Consider the following 27065-nt stretch of genomic DNA (forward strand, 5'->3'; position numbering starts at 1 on the left):
AGCGTTATGTTAAGAATGTTATGTCATAGCAGGGAAACCACAATTTCGCAATGCTGTGGGTCACCTCACCTGGACTGAAGGTGAAAATTACTGGTAAAGCTTGACAGTAGTAGTAGTAATAGTAATAATAATAATAATAATAATAATAATAATAATAATAATAGTAGAGTTTAGACAAAAAATCTATTTATTCAGAATAGTATAGAGCCTACTGTGATTTTGAAGGTTCTATTATATAATTTTTTCTGGAGCAGATGCCTCTAAATGTATGTAGTGTTGTGCTGAATGTAGTCTCTGTTAGAGCGAGCGGGCATGTGTTGCAAAACACCGGTTACGCTGGACCTCTGAGCAGCCAAGCTGATTGGACTTCATGTTTGTCATTCAGCTCCAGCTTGGAGTGTCCGTTTGATCGAAATGTAGCGTTCTGTAGCAAAGGCGAATAGTTGTTTGACATCGTTAGATTGTCTGAGTCTATTTGTTTTACCAATATACTCTATATAAGGCATGACAAAAATACGAATATGAAATGGGTTCGACAAACTCCACCCTATCAAAAATTCCAAACGCGGGGGACTTGATGCAAGAAACTGGTTGTAAGTAAAGTAATTTTTTCGCTTTGGTCGAGCTTGACCGCGTTTCTTTCTGCTAAATATGTGAGCGTGGAGCACTTGGCTGGGACAAGTCCACACCCTCCAAATACCATCAGAAATCTGTCATGCGCGAATGCTTTGTTTTTCTCTGAAAACATGTTTCACCGTGTGCTTTGCTGCTAGCGGTACTGTTTTCACAAGCTTTTGTTGGCTGCAACAATGTCATAGCACGTCTCATATTTGCACGTATTTACAGGGAACGGGCTGTGCAGCACTGCAACCGCTGGATTAACACTGGCAACTGCTGGATAATAGTCCATCTTCCCGTCCTTTTTAATGCAAATGATTTATATCCGGAACCTGTAACAAAATTGAGTTGAAATGGTACTGATCAGGTTTAGATAACCAGAGGGCCTGAGAGGTCGCTGTACGTTACTACTGGCCCGGTTGATACAGATTTACTATATCATTTGTCCTGTGTAAAAATTCAGTGGAAATGAGAAGTTTGGATGTGTTCTGTCTCTTTCAGTCTCTCCTGCACACATTGTTCGCCTGTATGACCGTTACAAAGCTCTGGACAAAGACAAGAAAGGTCATCTTTGGTAAGGCTTAGTTATTTCAAGTTATTTTAGTTTTGGTTTTTTTTCTTCAAATGGATTATTCACTAAACGTTATTCATAAAAGTCACCATTCATGAAAAGTCATTCATTAAAAAATTGGTTCAATATACCAAAATCAGTCTCATTAAACTACTTTCTTTTAAGTCCACAGGATTTTGGAGCCATAAAGGAGCTGGCCATGAATCCTATTAGTGACAGAATTATAGGGGCCTTCTTCTCTTCTGGGTAAGAGCAAGTTTGTCAAGTTTGTAAAACAAGTTTGTAAAACTTGTAAAAGGTGTCATAACCATTAGGAACAGTGGTTATTTGCAAATCTAGGATTCATACCACAATCATTTATATTTCATATTGGTCTGGTGTGTATGTGGTGCTGCCTAAATAATACTCAGACTTTTCACAAGCTGCTTTTAACGGCTGCAAGAGCTACAACAACATGTACACAATGCTTGATTGTGTAAAATGCTTGGGTGTAAATGAAATAATATCACTAACAGACAGGAAGTGTTGGACTTCCCATCCTTTGTGAGGATCTTGGCACATTTTCGTCCAGTTGACAAGAACCGGCCCAAAGATCCCAACTCACCAGAACACATAAACAGCAGGAGTAACAAACTCAAATGTATGTTTACAGTGCTTTGGAATAAAGCCTGCATTTTATTTTGCTATACTTGAGGGAAGTAATGCAATTGATGCTTCTGACTTCTTGTAAGTAAAATATTATGTTCTCATATAAACTCACTGGTTATATAGTTATTTTCCAGTTATATGATCAAGACAAGGATGGCAAGATTTCCAGACAAGAGCTTTTACAGGTTAGGTTGTATGAACGTGTTGTATCAACTCATATCAGTTAATGTGTTATTGTGTTTGATAGTTAAGGCCTGCCAGGTCTTCTGGGTAATTCCTAGTGTAAATTATATATTCCAATACAATGACAATGTTTTCTTGTGATTACGATAAGCAGAGAAATATAAGCGAGCTAACGTAGTATTGCTCTTTAACTTCCTCACAAGTTCAGCTTGTCATAAGCTCCTCCTTGTATTGTATATATTATATATTATAGCAGTCTTTAATATGTAGACATCTGATACAGAGTTCTAATGTAAACAAGTGACAGTTGACATAATTGGCAGGTTCTACGGACCATGCTGGAAAAGCAGGTAACTGAGGAACAGCTAGAGAGCATAGCTGATCGCACTATTCAAGAGGCAGATCTGGACAGAGATGACGCCATATCTTTTGATGAGTTCCGCAAGGTAAAACGTGTTCTGTCACAATGTCTACAAATAAATCTTTCATTTACTTTCAATACCTGTGACATTTCAAACACTTGCATGGTTGCCTTAATTTGCATGTTTAATTGGACTTTCAAAACACTCTGGGAGCTTTTCATTAATGTTGAAAGCAACATAATTTTATACATTTGGACTGAAGGGTTTATTTTTTTCTGTGGTAATTCATAATCTTTGGTAATTCAGCATCTAAGATTTAATATTCTCCTGTCTTGCTTTAGTCTATGGAAAAGGTCAATATTGAACATAAGATGAGCATCCGTTTTCTGCGCTAATGAACCACGAGCTCTCGAGAAGCACTAAAGCACTAAGGAATTTAATGGCTTACTATCGCACAGGAAACACAATGGACTGAGATCTTAAGACATGTGTCTCTGTCCTACCAAGCTAAGTGCCTCTCTCAGAACTTGCACCGTTCTTGCATCCTTTTATGTTTACTATGCATGAACAAATGTTCCCTAATATTTAATGGAATAGAATGATTGTTTAGGCCTGGTGTCTGAGCAGGGAGAGATCTGTATAAGCAGATAATGTTGGATGAACAAACGTTCAGGATTTGGTAGATAACTTTGATGCTTATATTGATATTGCTTCCAGCACCTGGCTTTACTGTGACAATGTTTGACTAGTTTTTGTTAACACTGGAATATTTGTTTTGTCGACTACTGCATGTGTCTTGCAGTACTGGGGAGTACACTACTAGCTATATAAAATATATACCAGGACTTTTCCACCACATATACACCTGCAACAGAAAACCAGTAGTCTGTGACCTGTGACTTCAAACAGCAAGAACTGACGGTTGTACAATATTACAACTGAATTACAATGAATACAATGTTTTAACTCATTAAGAAATGATATATGAACATAGATTTATACTTATGATAATTTCATGTTGCACCATTACAGGCCTTCTCACATTAATTATTAGTAAGTGAAAAAATAGCAAAATGATCATCTCATTTAAAATACCCTAACACTTGAAGATGAAAATGACTGGATATAATTTAAAACCTCCACAATTTACTTAAAATATGCTTGACTATTCATCAGTACTGATAAGTTGTTCAGTTATTCATCAATATGCGTGCCTAGTGGAGTCTTAATAACTATGTGACAGGTAATTCTCATTTAAAACTTATTTACACTAAATATTGGTCTTTTATTGATAAAATGCAAGCTACACAATGAGTATTTGGGCTACATAATCAGTATTCTCCTGCAACTGTGAGTTTTTCTATTGAGATTAAAAAACAGAATTATGTTTAAAATAGAAAAAGCTTGATAGAAACGAACAATGCTAGCTTCAAAAAGCATCTTTCTGAAATTGTAGCTTTTGCTTTTTATTGACTGTTAAAAAGAATAAAAATGAATGTATACTTTTATATTTGTTGTGTGTGGAGATCAGACCACTCACTCTCTATTATACCCTATCGTCTCATTCTTTTTTGTTTGCTGAGATATTAAGCTCTGTTGTTTGAAGTGGATTTTCTCAAATCTTACTTATAGATTCCCTTTTGCCAATAAGGTGGCAGTGAGGTTGCAGCTTCAGGTGGGGGCACTGCTATGGAAGACCATCTCTTTTTGCTTTCACAGCTACTCTGGGCAAAAGTGTTTTCAAAACACCAAAACGTAGTTTAAGAAAGAGTCACAGTAACAATGTTTATTTTATACAACCTATACATTTTTCTTTTAAGCAGAATTGTATTCATACAACATGAAAATGAATTCAACTGAATTTGTACCAGTTATCTCCTTATTCGGCTTTGCCCCTGGGCATAGAGGCCACCAGGAGGCAGTAACACGAAATTCCAGTACCTAAACAGAGAAAAGACATCGTGTTCGAAAATAAGATTCAGAAAAGTTTAAGGGGATGTCTGGTGTACTAAGAGAGTTGCAGACTTGACGCACACCATTTCATTTTTGTTGCACATGTGAATACTAATTTACCAACAATAGTGATGGTCATAGTTAAACGGTAGAGTAGGACATCAGTGGTTCCACCTTTGATATGGACCGGCAGGCCATTGTCTGCCTGAAAAGCACACAATTGATTAGCACCACATTTATGTTTCTTCTGTTACATAGAACAGCCTCTGGTGTCCATCCAGGTCCATAAAGTGCAGAGCTACTGACTGAACAGCCAATGTGTTGTGCTTCTCTACTATGCGCTGTTCACCTGGAAAATCATCTGCTTGTCTGGAACCTTGTTCCGCAGCTGTCTGGCCGTAGTGCTGAAGGCCTGGGTGGCCACCCGATGAAGGCTCTGTGACACCCCCCCCCCCCCCCCAGCAAAAAAACAACAACAGATAAATATATCATAATATATAAATATATACAGTAATAAAATGCATAAGGTCATATAGCTTCATCCTGCTATGTTTTAATACAGTCAGATCTGTATCGGGCCCCTGATGTTCGATTTTTGCTTTTGGGTTTTTTTTCCCTTCCTTCTTGTCTTCAATAAATGATATGCATACTCCCTGGAATTCAGGTAAGTAGGTATTCATCCTTTATATAATTTATTCTTCCAATATGTGGACCATTATGACTTTTCTCATATCATACTGGAAAGTAGATAATCCTTTATACATGGTAGTTGTACATGGTGCAAAGTCAAACCTGTGTTTTCCTCCAAAAATGTGGCCACATCCAATTCACAGAAACCAATATTAATGCAGTATCAGTGAATGACAATCATAATCTTAGATGTATGCTTGACAATTTTGTTAATCAAAGTAGTTTTAGCACACTGGTTCCCAAGGTCAAATGTTCAACTGAAACTGGAGTAGGATTTGCTTTTAGCCATTTGGGATTGGGCAACAATGTAGAACAAACCAATCAGAACACAGTTCACTGATGGGGGCGTGGGATTCAGTGTATGCGTGTTACTACATGCTAAACTTGGAGCACGTGACAATGACGTGGCCTCTTTTCATGCTCTCTAAACAGTGAAAATATTTTTCGTCATATCCATAAGAGAAACTTTACAGAAAACATTAAATGCAGTTTCCTGATTTAAGGTTTATTTAAGCAGACAACAGCCTTTTTGTATTTTGCTTTGCTTCCTCACTAAGCAAATATCTCCATATCAGTTGACACAGGATATTTCTGACCTGCAGTATTCCAGCACCTTGTAGTCTTTCGTTTTTACTTACAATATCCAATACATGTTAAAGCTGATTAATACCACAAGACAGCCTAAGTGACCAATTATATTGGCCTTGTAAATTCAGCTAAGGCACAAATAGAACAGAGGTCAGTCTGGTCGTTATTGTCCTGTTCATGTAAAGTACTGATCTTTCCAAAGTAGCTCCCCTCTATTTTGAAGGCCCTTTATAAAATCATACAACAAACCTTTCTGTATACAAAAATATAATGAGTTATTTTTTAAATATGCAGAGGTATTTACCAATAAGTGTCTCATGTCCAGTGCTGGTCTCTGCAAAGTCTTCTGCTGCTTGTCCAGCCAGGGCCCATACAAGGACACACATACATAGCCCAGCAATTCTGAACAAGTGCCAAGTATGGTGGACAGGAGAGGTCAAATTCTGTACATAAGAGGAGAGCACTGCAGCTAGACTTGAGCCCCAAGCCAGATACTGTGGATTGTCACAGCCAGTAAATATAGAACTTAAAAATGCTAACTACAAATGTACGGATAGATACTAGAGAGGATTTAAATGATTGTTAATGTAACTGTGTTGTTCCTCTAGTAGAAACATTTAGGGCTGGAGAAAATTGCAGTACCAAATGTGAATCACCACTGGAACTTCTAAAAGTCCTTTATGTGGTTAGAAAAATATTTTAATCCAACAAGATAAATAGCTTCTGTCCTTCCTGGTGTTTATATCACTGACATTTCATTTTGTAAACTGAAAAGTGCCTGAAGCTAAGTAGCAAATTAATAATTCCAGTGCTATTTTCAAAATGTCAGGTATGATAAATATATTGCTTATGTGCCAGTACCAGTCAAGTGTTTGGACACACCTGACTGAACATGTGTTTTTATCATCAAAGGCATTTTAATCTATAAAATAGCAAAAGTGGATAACCTATATATTATAGAGGGCCACCATTACATTTGTTGTCTTGGCAATGGTATAATGACCATATATAATTATTTCAGTTTTTTTTCTTATTATGCAAACAGAAATCACTGGAAATATGTACACAAAATATTTAAAAATTCAGAACAAAATGGCTTCTACAGCCAAAAGTATTTAGTGTTACCTCCCTTTGCACTCTTTGGGGAACATTTTTACATTTTCTGAAGTAATCTTCATCTTTCCATTCAGCTTCAGCTTCATAAATGTCAGCTAAATGCCAGCTTCTGTTTAGGTACAAGAGCCAGGTTCCTGGAATTGCTCAACACTGTAAGAAGATTTAAGCAACTCCATAATTGTTTGAGTTGTTAAAATTAAATCAAATGTGACTTTAAGATATGAACAGCTAGCTAACGCGGAACAAATGGGCAATTCGAGGTGTAGTTGGGATTTTGTAACTAACTAGCTAAGCGCAACATAACTTGATTCTCCTGTGAGATTGTAAGATTCATCATTCATTTAAAGTCTCCTCTGTTGGTGACCAGTGAAATATCAAAATCTCTGGAAAATATGGCGCAAAGACTTTCCTCCTTTTGCACATGCTCAGTAATTTCAGCATTCCAACTGTTGTGCTTAGCCAACACATATTATGTTTCATTTCAAAGTTATGCTTTTTTTCTGAAAGTAACATGCTAAGTTGGGGGGGAGTATGATACATATTTTTTTGTTTTGGCTAGCTATTTTCAGATTTTGTGTCAACAATTTATTTATTTATTTTATTCCCAGAACAATTTGCGCTTGGACTTTTTACAGTTGGATTTACAGTTTGTATTTCTTGCCAGAAGTGAATGAGACATGGACTCACTAACCCATCTCACCGGGATACAGCTACAACATCAGAATGTCATTCGGACGGGATAAGTGTGGTCGGATGGGTACATGGAGAGGGAAAGTAGCTGGAACAGAGGGATCGCACTACCGGAAGGTAACATGACAGATGTTGAGGGCAGCTACAAGTGCCTTGGAATCCCACAGGCAAATGGGAATCATGGAGCGGCCGCAAGGACAGCAGCTTCAGCCAATTACCTACAAAGACTGAGGCAAGTCCAGAGACGTCATAATAAGGCCTAAGTAGGAGATGGAAGCCACTGACATCAAGACAAGGAAACTCACAATTCACAGAGGCCTTCATCCCAAATCCAGCACTCTGAGACTGTACGCCAAGAGGAAGGAGAAGGGCTGAGGACTAGTGAGCCTCAGAGCCACTGTCCAGGATGAAACAACCAAGATCCTGGAGTACATCAGGATAATGGCCCCAAGTGAGGGAGTGCTTAGTGAGAATCTCAGACAGCAGAAACCCGAGAAGGATGGGAATGAAGAGGTGCAGGAACCATCAAGGGAGGATAAACCCCTCCAAGGTATGCAGCACAGGTCACACCGTTGTACCTCATCAATCTCTAGTTGTGACAGCAGTTGCTGTTGTCAGATTTTGGAACACTGAGCTACTAGTTGTTTAGTTAGTCTAGATGTTGGGTTTGAAAGTATCTGTAGTTCCCAAAACGTCTGCATATACCCTCTCAAAAAGGGGCTGCATGTGTGGTAGCATTCCAACATTCCTCTGTCCTCCACTCTTGTCCATGAGTGTCTTGCAGTCATTGCAGTAGCTCAGTTTTCATCAGATTGCCCTGGTCCCCCTGCATCTGACCTTGTTGATGAGGACGATGTCCAAGCCAGTGTGACTCTCTTGTTTCAAACTCTCATTGTTAAGCCTATTGTTTGAATCTTCCTTCTTTGATGGTATAAGACATGCCAAACTATTTCTGATTCTCTTTCCATGCACCAGTGTACCATAGCTACTTAACTGAGGCAGCTGAATGGCTGAAACACTGTTCTTCGGTCACAGCTGAAGTAACTAAGTAAGGTCACAGGGGACCCTTATGCCAAAATTGCTATTGACCAATAGAAATTTAAGGTGTATGCCTTCTTTTAGGACCCACTCGCTCCAAGTGTTCCAGAAGCAAACTTCTGCTTGAGTGCCAATAGATCCTTTTGAATCTTTGAATCTTCAGCCTGGTATACATTTTAAAACCTCCAAATACTATTTACATTTAAATTTAATACATAAATTCGGACTGGTCTGAGCTTATTATTGAAGAAAAAACTAAAACTAATGTAAATGAGATGTAACTTATTCTCAGAGTTTCAGTACACCTTCCTCTTTCCTCTACAGAGATTTAAAGATGGAAATTTCACCTGTTGTGTGGTTGTTTTTCCTTTTAGTTCTGCTTTACTGTGATTACTAAAAGGGGGAACTGAATCTCACACAGATGCAAGATATTTCTTAACAACAGCATTATCATGGTCTGGTGTAAGTACTAATTCTCAATGGTTCTTTAAACAAAATCCAACAAAAAATTCAATTATACATTCCCTGATGTAGTTTTTCTGTAAAACCTTTTTTCAGCATGACATTTTTAATTCTATTGAGTTTTTCTTGCCTGCCTGTGTGAACATATGTTTCAGGTAAAATGTCAATTATCTTGATTTGTTCCACTGTGTTACTGATTGGATGGGTTCTTACACTGGATCAAGCCCTGTGGACCACCAGTGAGACAAGACAGTAAGCTTATCTTATTCTGTTCATTGTGGGTATGAAGATAATGGACATTTTGTTATCATTCACTAGAAAATACACAGATTTTGTGCAATCACAAATGTTCACCAGTTGTAAGCCATCAGGAGAATTTTAGCACACACTTAAAGGAGTATTCCAGTTTCTTTCTCACTGAACATTTTGCCAACTATAGTTGTTTGTGTGTCTACAATAATTGTACATAATTATTGTACATTTAGGCGTACATCTTGTGATAAGAACAGATAGCATGTCTTAACTTGCTTGTGAATATTTACTGCTCTGCACTCCTTTGGATGTGGGAATCTCAGCATATTAACAAGCACCAAAAGTTAAGTATGAGAACGCAGGTCACTGAAAGTAAAATGAGCACTAGCTATTAAGCTAATATTTAAATTCTATACTAACATACTTTGGTGAAAACATTCAAATATTTATAAATTAATAACACAATGACCCAAATACATGTTTTTATACTTGTGGTTATATCTAGTTATTTTGTACATGAAAATAGATGAGGTTCTGTCCCTGGGGTAACTGGCAGGGGGAAGCTACTCTTCTCTATAGCAAGCTTTCACCCCCCCCCCCCCCGGTTAGAAATACCAACATTGTGCATACTCACTACTTTATTATGTACATCTATTTTACAGGTTTCATATTTTATCGGTGTACAATTACAGTACAATTATAGCTGTTCTATTGTGAATATTCACAGTATGTCAGTCTCATCACTGGTCAGTTTCTGACCACAAGACCACTGCTAACTATGCGGCAGACCATTCTGAACAAAGATGTGACACTGGTGTTGTAGCTGCATGGAGTGCTGGTCTAAGAGCATCAGACACAGAAGTGCTGATGGCGTTCTGGCACATATCCATGTAACAGATTGATGGCCAGTGGTTTGCCACCCAGCAGTATCCAGCCACCATCAGGTCTGTGCTCAGAAACCAGCCATAGCTGATGAGATGGACCATGTCTAAGAAAATGTGCCTGACAACAGATAGAGGTTATAATGGCTGTTTCTGAAAAAAAGTTGAAATCAAAGAATGGTTTTTAACTTACAATGTCCATGGTCAGCTCTTGTAACTGGACATGCATGATCTTAACACTCCAGTGGCCCGGAAGCTTTTGTCTGGTAAGTCATTTATTATACAGCAGTGGAAGCAGTCCTTGTTAAAAATGGACACCTCTGAAAGTCTTCATTCATATTACTTTTATTTAATGTTTCTGCTTAACCAGTGCAGTGATTTTTGCCACTACTGCATCCTGACAGAGCCTCAACACCAAGAATATATGCAAGATACCACAGAATATTCAGAACTGGACTATTCATGGGCTGTGGTAATGAATCTAACACATTAATTTACAACTTCAATTACATAATTTTACAGCTTTACAACTTATTACAAATTGGCTGTAAAAAAAATAGTCCTTTCTGCTTTTGTTGATATTTCGAAGGCCTCTTCATGCTCATAGCTGCTGTTCTTGTTGGCGAATATATCACTCCCATCTTCAGGTAATTTAATTTTAACTGCTAAATCTACAACTACTTAAAATTATACACAATTTTTTATTTTATTTTTTTTCTTTTGGTTAGGAGCTGGAACCTGAACTTTCTCAACTTTGGCCATCACTGTTAAAATCAAGGAGTGCCTTTACATTCTGGTAATGAGTCCTGCTCTGTAAATCTTAAATCATCTTAAAGATATGCTACATCTTAGTATTTGATCTTTTGGTGATGACCTGCGAATGGTTAAAATTACTGTGAAATCACAGTAAAGGTGAAAGAGAAAGCTCAGTGGTTAAGGTACTTGACTAGTAATCAGAAGGTTGCGAGTTCAAGCCCCAGTATGTTGCCACGGTTGGGCCCCTGAGCAAGGCCCTTAACCCTCATTTGTTCAGATTGCATTCAGTCATAATTGTAGGTTGCTTTGGATAAAAGCATCAGCTAAATAACTAAGTGTTTCCAATTGATGATGGTCCTTGGCAGGAAGGATGAATGGTACAAGCATGGTACCTGTGCAGCCTGCATGGAAAACTTGGGCTCGCCACAATACTACTTCAGGACCTCACTCAAGTTGCGAATGCTCTTTGACATTGACAGGTAAGAGCCACAGCACAGCAGTCTGCTTGGTTCAGGAACACACTGGGAACATATGCATTTATGTTCACTTTCATTTCCAATTTTACGTAGTGCACTGACAAATGCGGACATCATTCCTTCCTGCAACACCTCGTACAAGGTACAGTTACTGCTTTAGTCCTATTAACTCCACACTGAATACCAGTAAAGAATCACTACTCCTTGTCTCTGTGGTTTTAGTTTGAAGACCTGCACAGTGCACTGGCCCCACTTCTTGGTGACAGCTCTGTGCTACAGTGTGTGAAAGATGAGAAGGTGAGGGGAGGAACAAACCTAAATATTTATTTTTGGTAATCGCAAGTGATTTGCTTGGTCCCATTCAGAGAACTCTAGTGTTTTCCTGGGCTCAAGTGGTGGTCAACATCGTTTGCATAGAAGTAAAGCACATTTGCTCATCTTCCAGATCTAGATTTGCAGTACTATTTTACTGAGGAGAGATCTGTTATATGTGTATTAGTAATAAGTAATGTACAAATAAATATGGAAAAATTCTACCCTTTGAATTTAGGAGCGTGAGGTGTGGGTGCAGTTAAAGATCTACATCTCTAAGAATATAACTCTTGGCTGCCATAAACAGGAGAAGAAACAGGCACTCTTGATTGCCAAGGCCACAAACACTTCTTCAGGACATCCCTGTCCCCCGAATACCACCATATTTTACTTCCCAATAGACTACGTTCATCCTGAACAGCCCTGCAACTGAGTGTGACGACTGTCAAATATTCTGTCAGCTATTAGCATGACGCATAGCAATAATGTTTGCTTCAAAGCAAGACTATAGACTGCAGGAATGGAGTCTTTGTTTTGAAAGAATTTAGTAAGGCATTGCAAATTTCAGATTTTATTGACACAATCAATTTGCTGAAAAGCAAGCTTCTACACCAGATAAGCTGCATCATATCCACTAAAACAACCATGGCTTAAAAAAAAAAAAGTATTGAAAAATGCAAATTACTTTTTGATTTGTAATAAATCTAAGATGGAAACCAAAACCACATTAACATAAAAAAAAAAAACCAAACAAAAAAAAACAACAACCTCACATACAACACCCCACAACACACACATACAACACCTTGCTGATGACTGTGTTGCCATGTCCTGTTTGTAGAGTGCATTTGCTCAAACTTCCAGCTTGCCAAGGAAGCGTAGATTGAGAATTTTAAGCTGCTCGTCCAGTTCCATTCGGACTATGCCGTCCTCCCCGTCAATGCTGAGGAGAACACCTGTGGCTTCCCTGTCTTCTCCCAAAATCACCTTCACCTACAGGTCCCATTAACACATTACAGGATTAGCAAGCATACTACAGAAGCTTCTTTCAATAGCTTGGGTAGGAAAGCAAAAATGTTGACATTATTCAAGTAAAAAAAAGTCAGTGTCTTATCTTAAAAACTCAACATTACAGTTCAATGCAAATTACAAAACTATTTTGCAAGGTTCTGTCTTTCACAAAAGGGAATCATTCATGAGAGACAACTTTAGGGTAAAAGGTATTCAATACAAAATCCTGGTCCAGATTTGAAATCAGTTAACATTCTGTATGTTACATATTCTGTATGTTACATATTCTGTATGAGTATCTACCCAGGCTGTGATTTAAATCTATCTACAGGCCTAACATCACAAAATACTTTGTGATGCTCCAGTTCCCCAGCAAAAAAATAAAATACATTTTTAACAAGGGCTGTGGTTGAATAATGTGAGGGCAGGACCTTATTGTTTTTGGTCGGTGTTACAGGCTCCAAGTGTTCACTTGAAATGCTGACCACCTTCTCTGTGTCCTGCAGAAACACGGAGCACATTCCTCCCTGCGTACAACACACACACACACACACACACACACACACACACGAACAGGCATAGGCATCCATGCTCACGAACAGTGCAAACGTACTTGAAACCTTAACATTAGAGTACGTGTTATTCTACATCAGTATCTTTGCACCAATTCATATTCTCAAAAAACAGATGCCCATACACAAAATAGCACCCACTTCGCTTGAAAGAAAAGCAATGGCAGGTCACTACATTTAAAAAAGGTATCCACTTTGTAGTCCTAGTTGATCATGTTAGTTCCACTTATGTACTTCAGCTTAGGCAAATATTCAGAGATCAGCTCATTAACAATAAAGTCGAACATAGAAAACTAGGCTGCTGAAAGAACTTGAGGTTTATCCCCCCCCCCAGACATTTCAACAGTAACTAAACATACTTTTAAAAGCAGACACAGCAAGCAAATGTCCCATTAAGACCACGTTTATTGTTACTGACAGCAGGTACCAGGGCCAGAGGACTGCAGTAAAAATATTGGAATGAGATGTTTGTAGAAATCAGTATTTGCACAAAAGTGACCACCCATGTGATATTGGACAATCAGCTAAAATGGTGTGGAGGGGGTGGCGGGCATTCTCTGCTTCAAGTGCTCTGCTAGTGAACTTGTGTTGGAGCCAGTCCATGTAATAGTGTGGCCAAGGTGCACTAGATGGCTGGCTGAGCTACTTTTACCAATTTTTAACTTTTTTTTTACATTTTAAAGCCGAAACTAACTTGACAAGTGGCAACTGAAGGTTTAATGCCAGCTATTTTATAATTTTATTGCATTATTTCATGCAGAACTGGCAATCCGCAATAGTAAAGAAAAGTAAAGTATAGAACGGTAGCTCACCTAGACCAGGTAGAACAAGGTGTTTACAACACCAACGTCATAGCTTTAATTCCCAGGAAGCACATCATATAAATATCTATGTGAACGTTGCTCTGGATAAGGACATCTGCCAAATAATACAAATGTGAATGGCCAAAGAATAATTTTGATTAAATATATAATAAAACCCTCAAGACATTTCAGCTAGGTTAAAAGGGTCAAAAGCACCAGGACATGGCCCCAGAAGGACAGCCACAACATGAACACAGTCTACATTACAGTTTGCTAAAATGTAAAAATAAAGAGCCGGGGAGTTCCTGGGTAAAGCCTTAAGAACGTGATGAGGGATGAAGTAACTTGAGCTAGAATAACACAAAGAGAAAAGAGTGAGGATCCAAAGCCTACTCTGCTGGTATGCATGTGTGGTTGCCATAGGAACGGGTTTGTGTTCACTGATGTGTTGGCTGACTGCGGTAACAGAATGAATTCTTTGTACAGAAGCACATTATCTGCATAGATCAAATTAAATGCTTTAGAAATTACTAGATGGTGCTACATCTAGCAGCAGAAACAAAAGAACGGAGAACAGTAGAATGTTCTACACTGACCATTATACTAAACTGACCTGAATACCACTCATGTACCAAAGACTTCCTGGATAACAGCCAGCCCTAGTAGAGCATCACCAGGTAAGGTTTCCAACATCTGCTGAGGCCCATGTTTCAAGACGGTCATTGACTGCAAAGGAGCTACACTGATTAACTCGACGGTTTAATTTAAGATTAGAGTCATATTTAATCTGTTTATTTGAGGTTCACTGAAAATGTGGGAGAGGAGGGTGGGGCCATGTAAAACACCCAGTATAAACATAAGCCCTTCAATTAAATTGACATTCTTCATTGTAACTTCTGTGACTGTTGTCTGTGTCAAGTTGAAAGAAGTGAATTCACCCATTCCCTATCTACACCAACCAACCCACACACAACTTGGGTCTGACCTCTCCTGTGTAAGTAGACTGGCTGCTGTTAGAAAACTGATCTGAAGATACTCCATGCGTGCAAGTAAGCACTGAGAATCTGAAAATCTAGAGTCTCTTGACTCAGTGCTGAACTTCTAAAACAATGTGGACACACTGCACTTTGTATTGCTTTAAACTATTGTTAAATACTGTTTTACTAACCCTTCATGTGACATCTCCTCGTGCTATGGTGAAGAGCCCTATTTTGTGAAGGTAGTCAATTGCAAACAAAATAACAGGACTATTTTATTGTAAAGCCCCAAGAACTGTATCGTATTTTTTCACAATTAGAATTTTTGGATGTCTTCCAGTGGTACCAAATATACAAATATATCGCTTTTATACAAGTTGTGCTTGTCAGGGCCTGCATACCCATGTCTGAATGCAGCAATACTATGATTAACAAATAGAAGCCACATTGCCAGTGGGGAAAATGTGACAAGCAAAACAACTACACAAATCAAGGAAGCTGTGTTCTTTGGACTAACCAAATAACAAGGTTCACTTACAGTCACACTGCGGATGACACCAGTCTGGTTGATAACCCCTCCATCCAGGAAGGTGTCCTTCACGCGCACCAGGATGTCTGTGGTGACCCAGTCACTGGAGGTCTGGTCGATGTTGGAACCAGGGGTATGCGGGTTGTACCCTCCTGGGGATGGTGCGCCGGGTGTCATGGGGCTATAGCCTACTGGGCTCGGACTTGGACTTGCCTGCAAATTTATTCCATAATTCCACAATGATTGCAAAAATCCTTTTGTGGGGTTAATTTTTCTGGCAAAAAAATAGTATAACAAAAGCAGTCAATCAGGACTTGAAATGACCTCCTGCCATACAGCAAATGGCATGTGTTGTGCAGGAAATAAGTTTTTCGTGCTAGCTTAGGCTGTGCTCATAATGCAGATTGTCCCCCAACCAACCTTTAGCACTCTTTAGATGGGCTCCAATGGGGACTGCTCAAAAGGTGGCTGGTGTGTTTTTTTCTTAAACATGCTGTAACTTTTTTTCCCCCTTGCTGACCACAGTGACTTAAAACTTTAACAGGCTCAAATATGGGGGAAAAAAAGTGAGTGAATTTTTTGTTTTAAATCACTTGCCCTGTCACACAAATGCTGCTCAGTGAGTTGGAGTTCCCCATAGAATGCTGCCCAAGAGACCGAATTCTTAGTGCGAAACTGTGCTAGTGAACGAGAACAAGTCACTTATACCAAGTACATAACTTAAGGAAAGCACCCTCCTCATCATGATTTTAAAAAGCAGTTAAAACACAGTTACTTAAGCTACCTTTTCCATATCACCAAATTCCAAATGAAATGTTTCACGAGCCACTATCTGATATGGATGATATGATTTATGTTCGCCAGAGGCAGGTGGGGGAAGCAGTTAACTTCATTGCCAGCAGCCACACTAAACAACATATTATAGCAGCCCAACTGTTCATAAAAGAAGCAACATTAAAAGTCACAGTGATGGTACCTGGTAGGCCATGGGGGAGGGGGTGGGGTGGTAGCTGGCTGGTGAGTGGGTGTTCTGGTAACCCACAGGGCTGGGAGCCACCTGGTGGTAGCTCTGAGGACTGGGGCTCGGCTGATAGGAGCCCTGAGGGGATGGAGCTGCGTAGGGGGAGTACTGGTCTGTGTTGTACCTGGAAAACAAACATATGGCCTCAAATTAAATCTCATGCCCATATATCCTGAACCAGATCACTCCAAAACACACAGAGTTTCTCACATGGCAGGAGTTCCAGGGGTCTGTGGGTTGTACTGGGGGTTGACCTGTGGGGAGGGCACTTCTGGGTAGCCAGGAGTCTGAGGATTAGGAGTGCCCCCATAGCCCTGGGGAGACGGAGAGGGCTCGTCGTCATAGCCAAACTCATAATCGTCATCTGGCCTGGTAAGACAGAGGAGGGTATCAAAGTAAGAGCAAAGAGCTGACCTTCATCTGCATTAAAGTGTGTTATGATCCATGTGAGACTTGCAATAAAGTCTGCTATGATCCATGTGAGATTTGCAGCAACATGTGTAATGATCACTGAAAATCCTTCATTAGTGTGTGCTTTGGTCTATGCGAGTCCTGTATCAGACGGGTGTTATGGTGTAGGTGAGTGTCTGCCTCTTACCGTGATGGTGTGTTTGGGTTGTTAGGGTCCCAAGCTCCACTCTGCCCAGGTGTCCTGCTGCCATCATGTAACGGGGTCTGAGAGCCATAATGAGGGGTGCGGCTCCCTGTAATGAAACAGAAACATGTGTAGAAAAACATCCACACATGCAGCAAAAGGAGCAGCTTTACTGAACCCGATTCCCTTAGGGCCTCACCATCATGGAGGGGTGTCTGGCTGCCGTACATAGGTGTGCGGGAACCAGATCCGTACATGGGCGTCTGGGAGCCGTACATTGGAGTCCGTGCATGGGTGGAGGTCATTCCTCCATGTCTCTTAGCTCCACTGAATCAGATGAAAGAGAAATACATCTTATGGAAACAGCCAAGAAATGTCAAGAAATGAGCTCATGCGATTCTCTTATATCCTTTGTTTGCCCTGGACTATCCTGTAAATAACTCCAGCTGTCTGGAGCACAGCACTGCCTGGTAGGAGGTCTCACGCAACGCTTTAATTGGATGACGTACACACTGGTTAGACGCTGACGATCCACAGATATGGTCTGGCAGGTTGAATGGAGCTCTACTCTTGCTGTTGATTCTGTGGCATCCTTCACCACACCAATGTACCCTGAAAGTGGACACAGTAACCAGACTCAGCAAAGAAAACATCACACGCAGAAACCTTTGTTGCTGTTAACATTTCTTAACGTTTCCCTACACGAAAAGAGTAAATTAATTAGACTAAAAGATTTCTCTAAGTCAAGCAATATTTCAATTCAGGAAATTCTTAAATAAATGTAAAGTGCTTTCAAAGTGAACTGTGCATAAGTTTCATACCCTTGTATGGTCCTTGAGATATGCGGACTGTCTGCCCAATCAGGTCATTGTCTCGTCTTCCACGGCCACGCCCCATGCCACCTCCACCTCCGCCTCTCTGCATCTGACCTTAAGGGGCAGGAGACCAGTACAATTTCATCTTAAAAAGTTTAGTTTTAATTGAAGCACATGGTGAACCACATGTTTTCTATGTACTATTTTCATAATCAGCTTCAGAACTTGCTACATCAGATATTATTCTCAGAGCTCCAGCAAGACAACTCACCCCCTCCTCCTGGGTGCATTGGACTGCTGATGCGTGGACTCATGGGAGCAAATCCACCAATAGTGAAATTAGTCACATCCCTTGGCTGAGAGAGCAAGGAAAAGATACAGTCATACATCTTATACACACACACACGCATGCACTGAAGTCATTTTATTTCAGAATATTTCAACTAACACCCTATTAATCTAAGCATTATGCAAGTAGTATTTGGCTGTGTTCCCACAGTTTGCAATAATTCTGTTGTCAGTAGAATTATTAGAGCTACTAGCAAGAGAAAACAAAACTGATCAGAAGGGGAAAAAAACAAAACACACAGACAGACAGGGTTGAGAGAACACCTAGCTGAATGCTTGGGGGACAAATGAACAGAGCAAGCACAAACTGTATCTACACTTACCTTTGAACCGCCAGCTAGGACAAGATGGCGCGTCTTGCAGACAAACATGCCACCATTTTCAACCAGTTTCTTACAGTGAAGGAAAGCAAACCCTCTGAAGAGGTGCCTAATTTCCCCCTCACGGCCCTAGCATACAAACAAACAAACAAACAAACAAACACAGATGAGTGAATCTATCACACTTTATTTGCTTTATAGCCACCATTATGCAACAAGTATGTCTTCCAAGACATATGTTTGTGTCACTAACGACCAGAGGGCTTAATGGCCCTTGCTTACCGAATGTGGCCCATCTATGACTTTGACGATGTCCTTTACATGGATGTTGTTCTGCTCTGAGTCCAGAGCCACAGCGAAGCGGTTGTCCTTACGCCGGTTCACTGCCTGGTGCCGTACTGTAAGCACCTTCCCATGCATGTTGAGCACCTGGCAACATCAAACACCGACACTCAGACAACAGAAGGTCACATAGTCAGAATCCCAAGTCTCTGAACGGTGGTCATTAGTGTTAGCTGTATGGGAACTACAAGTGAGAAGCATAAATACCCATCACGACAGCGTTCATTCGACTACCTGGAAGGTCTCTCTCTCTAGGCGGACTATGACCCCCACAGTCTGAGGATCGAGCTGAACCAGCTCCCCCCACTCATGCTGACCTCCTGCATCCACACCGGAAGCGGTCTCAGAGCACAGCTGCAAGTCCCGAGGTAAGACTTTGAGCTGGAACAAATGAAACAGACATGGTCAGTCACTCAAAAACATACACCAGCACTGAATCGTGGGGTGATTCTCTGAAAAGCATCACCACACAAACAAGACAGCAGTACTGGGGGTTGGTGGGTTACTTTGTCCAGTCTCTGTAACGCATTTGGGAAACTGTGCCAAGTGCAAGATATGAACTGTGATGGTGGACTCTATCCTAGACTGTTTGGCAGTACTAAAACAGCAAAGTCTGGTAAAGCTTACCTCGTGCATGGTAAGATCAGAGAAGAGAATAACAAAGTTCTCTTCCACACGCACGATAAGGCCTGTGTCACCCTCGTAGCGGCCTGCAATGACTTTCACGTGGTCACCCATGCGGAAGTACTTTCTCAACTCATGAGCAGGAAACTCTAAAGGGTCCTGAACACAGAAAAAAAAGAAGGCCAGCACATCACTGCATGGCTCTATTGTGTAGGGCTGCTTAACTGCTTAAATTAAAAGATTTTGCAATCAAGGTTGTGCCTGAGGTGAAAAGAACAAGTATTTCAACTTTAGGTCAGAAAGACAGTTTTCCCATTGACACACGTCTCTGTCAAAAACCACAGCACTAAAACCAACAACAGCAAATAATAATAATAATAATAATAATAATAATAATGTGGAAGACAACAAGATTTAACATTCAAGTGTTAAACTTGTAAGCAAAGCAAGTTTATATATTACATTTCATACACACAGCTTTTCAATATGCCTTACAAATAAAAGTAAATAACAAGGTTATTTTTAGAAATAAGGTTAACGAAAATATAGAAGCTGAGTAGGATTAAAAAACGAAGTGCATAAAACTAAAGTGGGAAAAAAGACTCAGAACATCAAAAAAAAAAAAATCCAAATATCTAACTAAAAGCAAAATTGAATAAATAAGTTTTCAGTCTTGATGTAAAAGATCTCTTAAAGTACAAAATGTCTAGACTTCTGACATTTGGCTCCGTCTAGGAGCAGCATAAATGCTAAATGCTTCTTCATGTTTATTGTTTTGATAAAGGCGCACTATTTTTGTATCTAGTGAGGAGTACCTTCAGGTCCTCATGTTTGGGCATAATGGTGATTTTGTTGCCATCGACGCTCAGAATTTTCCCTTGAAGATTGATTAACTCCCCCTCGCACACCTCCACATTGTCCCCTGCCTGGAGGTTATGCTCCCGCTCTTTACCTAGACACAAATACTCACGATAAACACTCTCAGATGCATCAATCAAGTAGCATCATTTGCACCTGTCTCACTCACACATGCATATCACAGTTTAGTTCTGCAAGAACCTGTCGTTTCTGTGACCACCTCCAGGTCGATGCCTTCAGGCTGATCCTCGAACTTCTCCAGCTCTGAGAGGGTTGGCTTCACTCCATCTGTGATCTGTTGACAGATAAGAACACTACTTCACCACGGCAGTGCAGTGGATAGGGTGAGGCATCGGGCTGGAGACCAGGAAGGCTCTTACCACAGCAGACATCGCAAAGCTTTTGAACAGGAAGCCTTTGCGGCTGTAGCGGTTGCCTTCGAATATCATGAAATCTCCATCATGACTGACCTCCCCACCAAGAGACCTGAAAAGAACACACACATACAGTTGTGGGAAATGAGAGATCTTGCTTCCAAACAAAAAAGCCAAATGCAACACATCTTCTATAAGGAAACGCTAAGCCACACTGTGGTGTTAACACTGAATGCTTTCCCACCTGATCTTCTCAGCATCGAAGAGTCGTTGTGGCGGTCTCTTGAACTTCTTTCTCTTTGCAAACCAGTCTTTCTGTGAGAGTATTACAAATATGGGTTTAGAGACAGGCACATCTTTTGATGACTTACGAAGTTGCGGTAAGGAGAAACACAACAAATAAATAAATCCACTTCTTACCATGCTCATCCTCGCTTTGATCCTGTCCAGGTCAATCCGAGGAATCATTTTCAGGGATATCGTATTTTGGCTTGGTTCCACATAGTCAACCTAAAACAAGAATAGAAACAAAACAAAAATTCACCTATGCTGGTAAACACTTCTGAGACCCGGGCTGGAAATCTATTGCTTATGTATCATGATGAAACATGCACATAACAACCCACCTGAGCAATATCATCCTTGTACAGGCCTCTCTTGAGGCGGACCCAGGATTTGGGTTTAAGATTCGTCACTTCTTTTACTACTTTAAGGACATCAGTCATCTCTTTAATGGGCACCATTTGTTGGTTCCAGTAGCCCATTCGCAAGTTGCCGACTCCCTCGATGGCAGACTTGACATGGGTCTGTTTGTATGCCTCAATGTAGATATAACCCTTCACATGCTCAGGTGCCACGACTGATTTGATTTGAAGTGGCTGTTTTGAGAGGGGAATGTAAATTAGTCATAATTCTAAACAGCGATGTTTTGGAAAACAAAACAGTAATGATACAAGCATAAACCGTTTGCTTGTTATTGCAAGAGGGACTGGATATTATGAATATTGACTAGTACTGAATAATTCAAAATGACTACATTATCTAATCTGATGAAAAAGGTCCTAGGCTTGAGAGTGAACACTGAGGCTCTACAGCATACCGTATCAGTGCATTGATAAGCAATGAATTTCCTCATCAGTGCTATGGCTGTGGCTCGCTCCTCACCAATCTGCAGAGAAACATCATGAGCGAAAAAGTACAATGGAATAACTGCTGATTTTAATCAATGACTGCATGTATATTCTAGGTCTCCACTTACCTTACACTTCACCGTCCACAAATTTGGATCCCTGACAATAAAAGGCATTTCGTTACTCAGTCTAAATGGAAGTTAGAACTTTGATCAGTGTCGTGCAAATGAAGCACTGGTTGGACCTACTTGACACCTGGGAGCAACTGTTGCTGAGTAATGTCATCAGAGAGATCCTCTGAGCCCCCATAGAAACTAGTAGAAAAAGAACAAATCATCGCATGTCAAAAGCAGCAATAGAACTTTTCCTGAAAATAGCTTATCAAACATTATGCATATACTGCTAAGAGACACTCGAGATAAAACAGACATAATCAAAGCCAGGAAGTAGGGCCATGTGCAAATCTAGAGTTCATGGAACAGTGATTTCTTTCCTTGCACAGTTGCCAAAAAAAAAAAAAAAAAAAGTTTGTGGGTGCGTGTGTATAGGGGGAGATACAGTAAAAATAAATAATTTATTTAATTTATGCAATAGATTAGTTGTCATTTCTGCAAATAAGTAATGACAAATTGGAAGCATACTGTTCACCCCCCGAGGACTTGGCATATTTCCTCATGTAGTACTCTCCCAGGGCTTCTTCTCTGGAATCTCTGTAAGAGGGGAAAAAAAAAAACATTACGTTCTCTGTCAAGTCCAGTGGTGTGTCCCATTAGCAGAGGTCAAGTAGAGGCGTGTTTGGGCCCTCTTACCTCCAGAGGTTCTGCAGTCGACGGGAGCCAGAGTGGTCCTCGTCAAGAGCCACGTGGTCAAGATTGGAAACTGAAAGAGGAAAGGATGTAGTTTCATATAATTCAAATAAACATGTAAATAAAATAGGACTAATTATGTGTCATGTTTAAAACATAAGTACTACTAACATCTTTATGCTTTTGTAATTTTGAAAGGACTACATATGGTGGCTCAGACTTAAATCTCAACAGCACTAATGAAGCAGTCATTAAGCAACAAGAGAGCACACACATAGATTAAGTGAAAAACTACAAATACTCTTCAGGCACATTCTCGGCAAAAAAAATTAAAAATTACGCATTTAAAGGTGCTCCAAATCAATATCTCAGGGCACTGAAACATTAAATAAACACATTAGCATTAATCCACAACACAAAAGCATTAATCAAAACAGAAAGCATTTTAAAAATGCAGCATTTGAGGTTGCTCACAATAAATGGCCTTCTGGCTACAGGTGGCTTACGTTGTCCATACATGATACTTTGTTTACCCTCTTACTGAAAAGGGCCAAAAAGTTTACCTTTCTTTATAAAACACCATTAAACTAACAGCTTGGGATGCCAGACTTTCTCTGACTCACCACCTACTTTGAAAATGTAACCTATAGCTATCTAAGATAAAAGTTCTGAAGTGTCCCTAATGGCCAGGAGCAATTCTGTTGTGGGCAAACTCAAATACGGTGATTTTGAAATGTTTTTTTTTTAATTTCAGTAAATGCTGTTGTGTTGTGGATTAATGCTAATGTGATGTCATTTAATGTTTAAGTGCTGGAAGATTTACATTTTCCCACAACTAAAGCTTTTCATTGTTTTTAAGTGTTTCATTGTTTTACTGTTGTGTTTTCATGTAATGTATTTGTTTTCTGCCTTAATGTATGTGAAATCTTGACTTTCGTCAGCTTCCTAAATTCTGTTGTGTTTTGATTCTCTGGTCCACCATAAACAAAGTTGGTCACTTAACCACTGAATCTGAATGGTTCTCACGAACTTATGACAGCATGCCATGAATATATTAAAGTCACCTCATTTAACAATACTGAGCTTTTTTGTTAATGCTTACACTTGGAGGAACAAATACACTAAAAGTCCCTTGAGCTACAGAGAGGCTGGGTGCATGTACATCACAGGAGCCAAGCACATACCTTCAGCCTCTTCTGCTTAAGTCCAGCGTAGATTTGGAGAGGGAGGAACATGAGCCATAATACAATGTCATGTGCACACAGCAATTGTAGTCAAGGGCACAGATCATTCACAGAAATAATTAAAAACAAAAAAGAAAAAAAAAAGAAAGAAAGAAAGAAAAAGAAGATTCATCAGTACTGAGCAGGCACTAAGTGGTATTTATTTTAGAGATGGAAACCATGTGATGTCAATGTCATGTTCTTGTTAGCTGATGCAATACAATAAGCAAGTGAATTCTGTCCAAGAGAGGAGTTCACTACATTTTTTTTTTAAAGGAGCAATTTCGGGCAAATGATCACAATTGGTTCCCCACTGAGAGCTTACTACGAACTTTAAATTCCTAAATAGTATTACTTTTATTGAAGTTAGAACTATATAAAGTTATAACTGAATGATCTCCTGGACCAAAGAGAAAGGCCAAAGCATGCATTTGCCATCCATGCTCCTTGATCAGAATGTGTGCAAATTAAACATTAGCAAAACAATTTCAAAACATCGCAGACATATGTTATACAGGTTGCATAGTATGGGTATGGATTTTATAAAATATGAGAAAATGATGAGAAGTCATTTAGATAAAGAAAACAAAGATCAGAGAAATCTGGAGTTGGTTTACCGTTAACTGAAGAAGGCATGCACAAGAGACAAAGAATTATGAGCACAGAAACACAATAAAAAACTAACACCAGTTAAATAATACTAGATTTAAAAATCCAAATAAATACATTTACTGTAGTTGTAACTTGGTTATAGATGTCACACTGTCCATTGGTCTCTATGTATATCTGGATATATAGCATGCCACCTTATCCACAATCAACTAGACACCATAAGGAAATTGGAAAATAATCAATCATATTAAAATATTTTTTAACCAAACTGTACTTTAAAGATATTTAATATACACAACCAAACATATCAGCATTATATGCACATACAACTGTTAATGACTAATAGTAACATTTAAAAATAAAAAGAAATATTAATCTTATAAGGGCCTTTCTGAAATGCTTACCTTTCTCTAAAATGTCCTCTGCTCCTTCTTCCCACTGGTCCTCATCTTCATACTCATCATCCACATCTGGTCAAGAAACAGTTAGAAAAAGATACAGTTCAGCTACACACCAATAATAAACTCAGTATCATTTCATGACAACTAATCATTTTAGAAACAATTAGCAGCACTTCACGGCACGTGATGAAAAGTGTTGTGTTCGTGATGTTTTTACCAGCTTCGTCAAGGATGAAGCCTCCATGTCGGGGTTTCTTTCTTGGCCGGTCATCATCCTCCTCTTCCTCTTCATCATAGTCTTCTTCATCTTCCTCCAAGTCCTCTCCTTCTTCCTCTGCTTTGTCACTACCAGCAACACTTCCGTGGCCTTCTTCCTCCTTGAAAGGATATTCCATTTCATTTCAAGGAATATGATCATTCTTCCATACATGCTTTTCATAGAAAATTGGAAACCAGTACTGTAACCAATTGCTAGCATCACTATACCCCCTTACATGCAAGTGGTACATGAAGAGAAGGCAACCAAAGGCACTAAATCAATCAATGATCATTTAACACCTTATAATGCAGCACAGTACAATTTGTATGGACTATGCTGCATTATAAGACTTTAAGCGATAATTGATGTGTGTATTCAAGCGCCATCTATTTGATAGATATATTTATATATCACTTATCACTATATATATATATATATATATATATATATATATATATATATATATATACATATATATACATATACATACATACACACACATTATATATATATATATATATATATATACACGTGTGTGTAGAGTGTGTGTGAGAGAAAGCGAGAGACTGATACACAAAGTTTAAAGAATAATTTCAGACTATAAAAGTTGAACACTCTTTACCTCATTCTCTTCTACTTCTTCGGCCTCGCTGCTTCGGTCACTCTGGTTGTCCGAAAAATCGCTGTCTTCGCTGTCAGACATTGTACCACTATGTATATACCTGCTAAGCAAGAAACAGTAAGCGGATGCTAGAAATGAGCTAACCAAGTACTTTCAGATATCAAATTAGTTATACAAAAGAACAATTTTACTGATAAACTGTTTTGGAGAACGAACTGCATCCGCTAATCATACGCAACATATTTAACCAACATTCATAGCTAGCAAGCGAGCTTGAAGGACTGTTGTTAGCTAGCTAGCACGTTGTTTAAATAAGGACAGTTAACATGACTAGCTAAATGTTAAGCACGTTCCCTTCATGTGTCCACCGCAACTAAAGTTAATCAACTGTGATCTAAAGTCTATGCATTTTACCTTTGAGCTGTTAATTGATCGTCCTATCAAAATGGAGATACTGCTGCAATCAGCCGCATTAGCTAAAGCTAAAGGATGCCCACCATTTGTCCTAACAAGCTACTATCAATAAGCATTTGCAGCGTTTTCCAATTTGATATAATTTCAGATAGGATGCCAAAGCACAGCAAACAAGAGACGTTCGCAATGTGTTGGTTTTCCATGACTTCTTTGACAAACGTACCTAGGAGGTTTAGCTAACATTAGCTATAGCTTGTTGAGCTGATGCATCAAGCACACTGGCCTGGCAGTAGCAACATATAACCAAATTCTAACCATATGTGCATGTTTAAAAACGTTTACAGCTACTACAGCAGAATAAGAATCGTACCTTTGTAGACAAAATGTGCTTCGTAAATAAAAGCTACCAAATCTCAAAGTGCTAGGTTAGCGGCGCCCTGTTATTTCGTTTTGTTTTATGTCTCGTTGAGAGTCCAGTTTTTTTCTGAACACTTCCATAGACTCTCTGAGTTCATTTCCGGTCTACATATCTGCGCTTCAAGTTGAACAGCGTCACCACATGTATTGGAGAAGCACTGCGTCGGTTTAATGCGTGTTTGTGAAATGTGATCAATTAAACGAAATGTTTTGTTTTTTACAGGTTTAAGCTTATTTAGTGACCTTGACCAACAGTTACCTAATAATTAACACAAATGTCAACCAAACAACACTTATATCAATATAACCAGGATATTCTTTCAATTACATTTATCAAGAATTATAATTTCTCATTTGCTTTCGACCCTTGCTGGACTCCATACTCCTGTAAAGGTA

At 39.3% G+C, this 27065-nt stretch overlaps 4 protein-coding genes across 10 annotated transcripts; 2 read left to right on the forward strand and 2 right to left on the reverse strand.

The window, feature by feature from the left end:
• Positions 1-292: 292 nt before the first annotated feature.
• chp2 (calcineurin-like EF-hand protein 2) lies at positions 293-4706 on the forward strand. Of its 2 annotated transcripts, none has more exons than XM_035533918.2 (7): positions 293-593; positions 1120-1192; positions 1355-1435; positions 1705-1829; positions 1961-2022; positions 2344-2466; positions 4594-4706. In XM_035533918.2, the coding sequence occupies exons 1-7, from the start codon at positions 527-529 to the stop codon at positions 4642-4644; spliced, it is 582 nt and encodes a 193-aa protein (XP_035389811.1). In that variant the 5' UTR covers positions 293-526; the 3' UTR covers positions 4645-4706. The 2 variants fall into 2 exon arrangements, with proteins under 2 accessions (XP_035389811.1, XP_026853606.1); XM_026997805.3 differs by lacking the exon at positions 4594-4706 and adding an exon at positions 2724-3890 and having other exon boundaries at positions 304-593.
• On the reverse strand, positions 4154-6076 carry cox7a1 (cytochrome c oxidase subunit 7A1). The gene is made up of 4 exons (XM_026997692.3): positions 5918-6076; positions 4685-4771; positions 4456-4540; positions 4154-4323 (listed from the first exon to the last, which is right to left on the reverse strand). The coding sequence occupies exons 1-4, from the start codon at positions 5930-5932 to the stop codon at positions 4262-4264; spliced, it is 249 nt and encodes an 82-aa protein (XP_026853493.2). The 5' UTR covers positions 5933-6076; the 3' UTR covers positions 4154-4261.
• Positions 6077-7399: 1323 nt separating this feature from the next.
• Positions 7400-12271, forward strand: rnaset2l (ribonuclease T2, like). 2 transcript variants are annotated; one of them, XM_081699764.1, is made up of 11 exons: positions 7400-7969; positions 8832-8919; positions 9075-9171; positions 9405-10318; positions 10457-10524; positions 10642-10699; positions 10781-10848; positions 11174-11287; positions 11378-11426; positions 11507-11581; positions 11835-12271. In XM_081699764.1, the coding sequence occupies exons 4-11, from the start codon at positions 10247-10249 to the stop codon at positions 12027-12029; spliced, it is 699 nt and encodes a 232-aa protein (XP_081555890.1). In that variant the 5' UTR covers positions 7400-7969; positions 8832-8919; positions 9075-9171; positions 9405-10246; the 3' UTR covers positions 12030-12271. The 2 variants fall into 2 exon arrangements, with proteins under 2 accessions (XP_081555890.1, XP_026853602.2); XM_026997801.3 differs by having other exon boundaries at positions 10261-10318.
• supt5h (SPT5 homolog, DSIF elongation factor subunit) lies at positions 12152-26756 on the reverse strand. 5 transcript variants are annotated; one of them, XR_014117810.1, is made up of 31 exons: positions 26623-26756; positions 25839-25938; positions 25175-25334; positions 24961-25026; positions 23906-23920; positions 22725-22794; positions 22557-22625; positions 22164-22229; positions 22044-22074; positions 21885-21953; positions 21412-21663; positions 21206-21295; positions 21030-21100; positions 20792-20897; positions 20613-20706; positions 20369-20505; positions 19557-19712; positions 19164-19310; positions 18870-19016; positions 18591-18716; positions 18191-18275; positions 17926-18033; positions 17614-17716; positions 17304-17431; positions 17108-17213; positions 16720-16878; positions 16465-16633; positions 15498-15701; positions 13992-14097; positions 13039-13134; positions 12547-12589 (listed from the first exon to the last, which is right to left on the reverse strand). XR_014117810.1 is itself a non-coding variant. In XM_026997800.3 (30 exons), exons 2-30 carry the CDS (start codon positions 25917-25919, stop codon positions 12449-12451), a joined length of 3249 nt encoding a protein of 1082 aa, XP_026853601.1. In that variant the 5' UTR covers positions 25920-25938; positions 26623-26756; the 3' UTR covers positions 12152-12448. The 5 variants fall into 5 exon arrangements, 4 of the variants coding, with proteins under 4 accessions (XP_026853601.1, XP_026853600.1, XP_081555888.1 ...); XM_026997800.3 differs by lacking the exon at positions 13992-14097 and having other exon boundaries at positions 12152-12589; positions 23906-23917; XM_026997799.3 differs by lacking the exon at positions 13992-14097 and having other exon boundaries at positions 12152-12589.
• Between the last annotated feature and the right edge of the window lie 309 nt (positions 26757-27065).

This window comes from Electrophorus electricus, chromosome 17 (genome assembly GCF_041902795.1).
Source record: "Electrophorus electricus isolate QZ-2024a chromosome 17, ASM4190279v1, whole genome shotgun sequence".
Lineage (NCBI taxonomy): Eukaryota > Metazoa > Chordata > Actinopteri > Gymnotiformes > Gymnotidae > Electrophorus > Electrophorus electricus.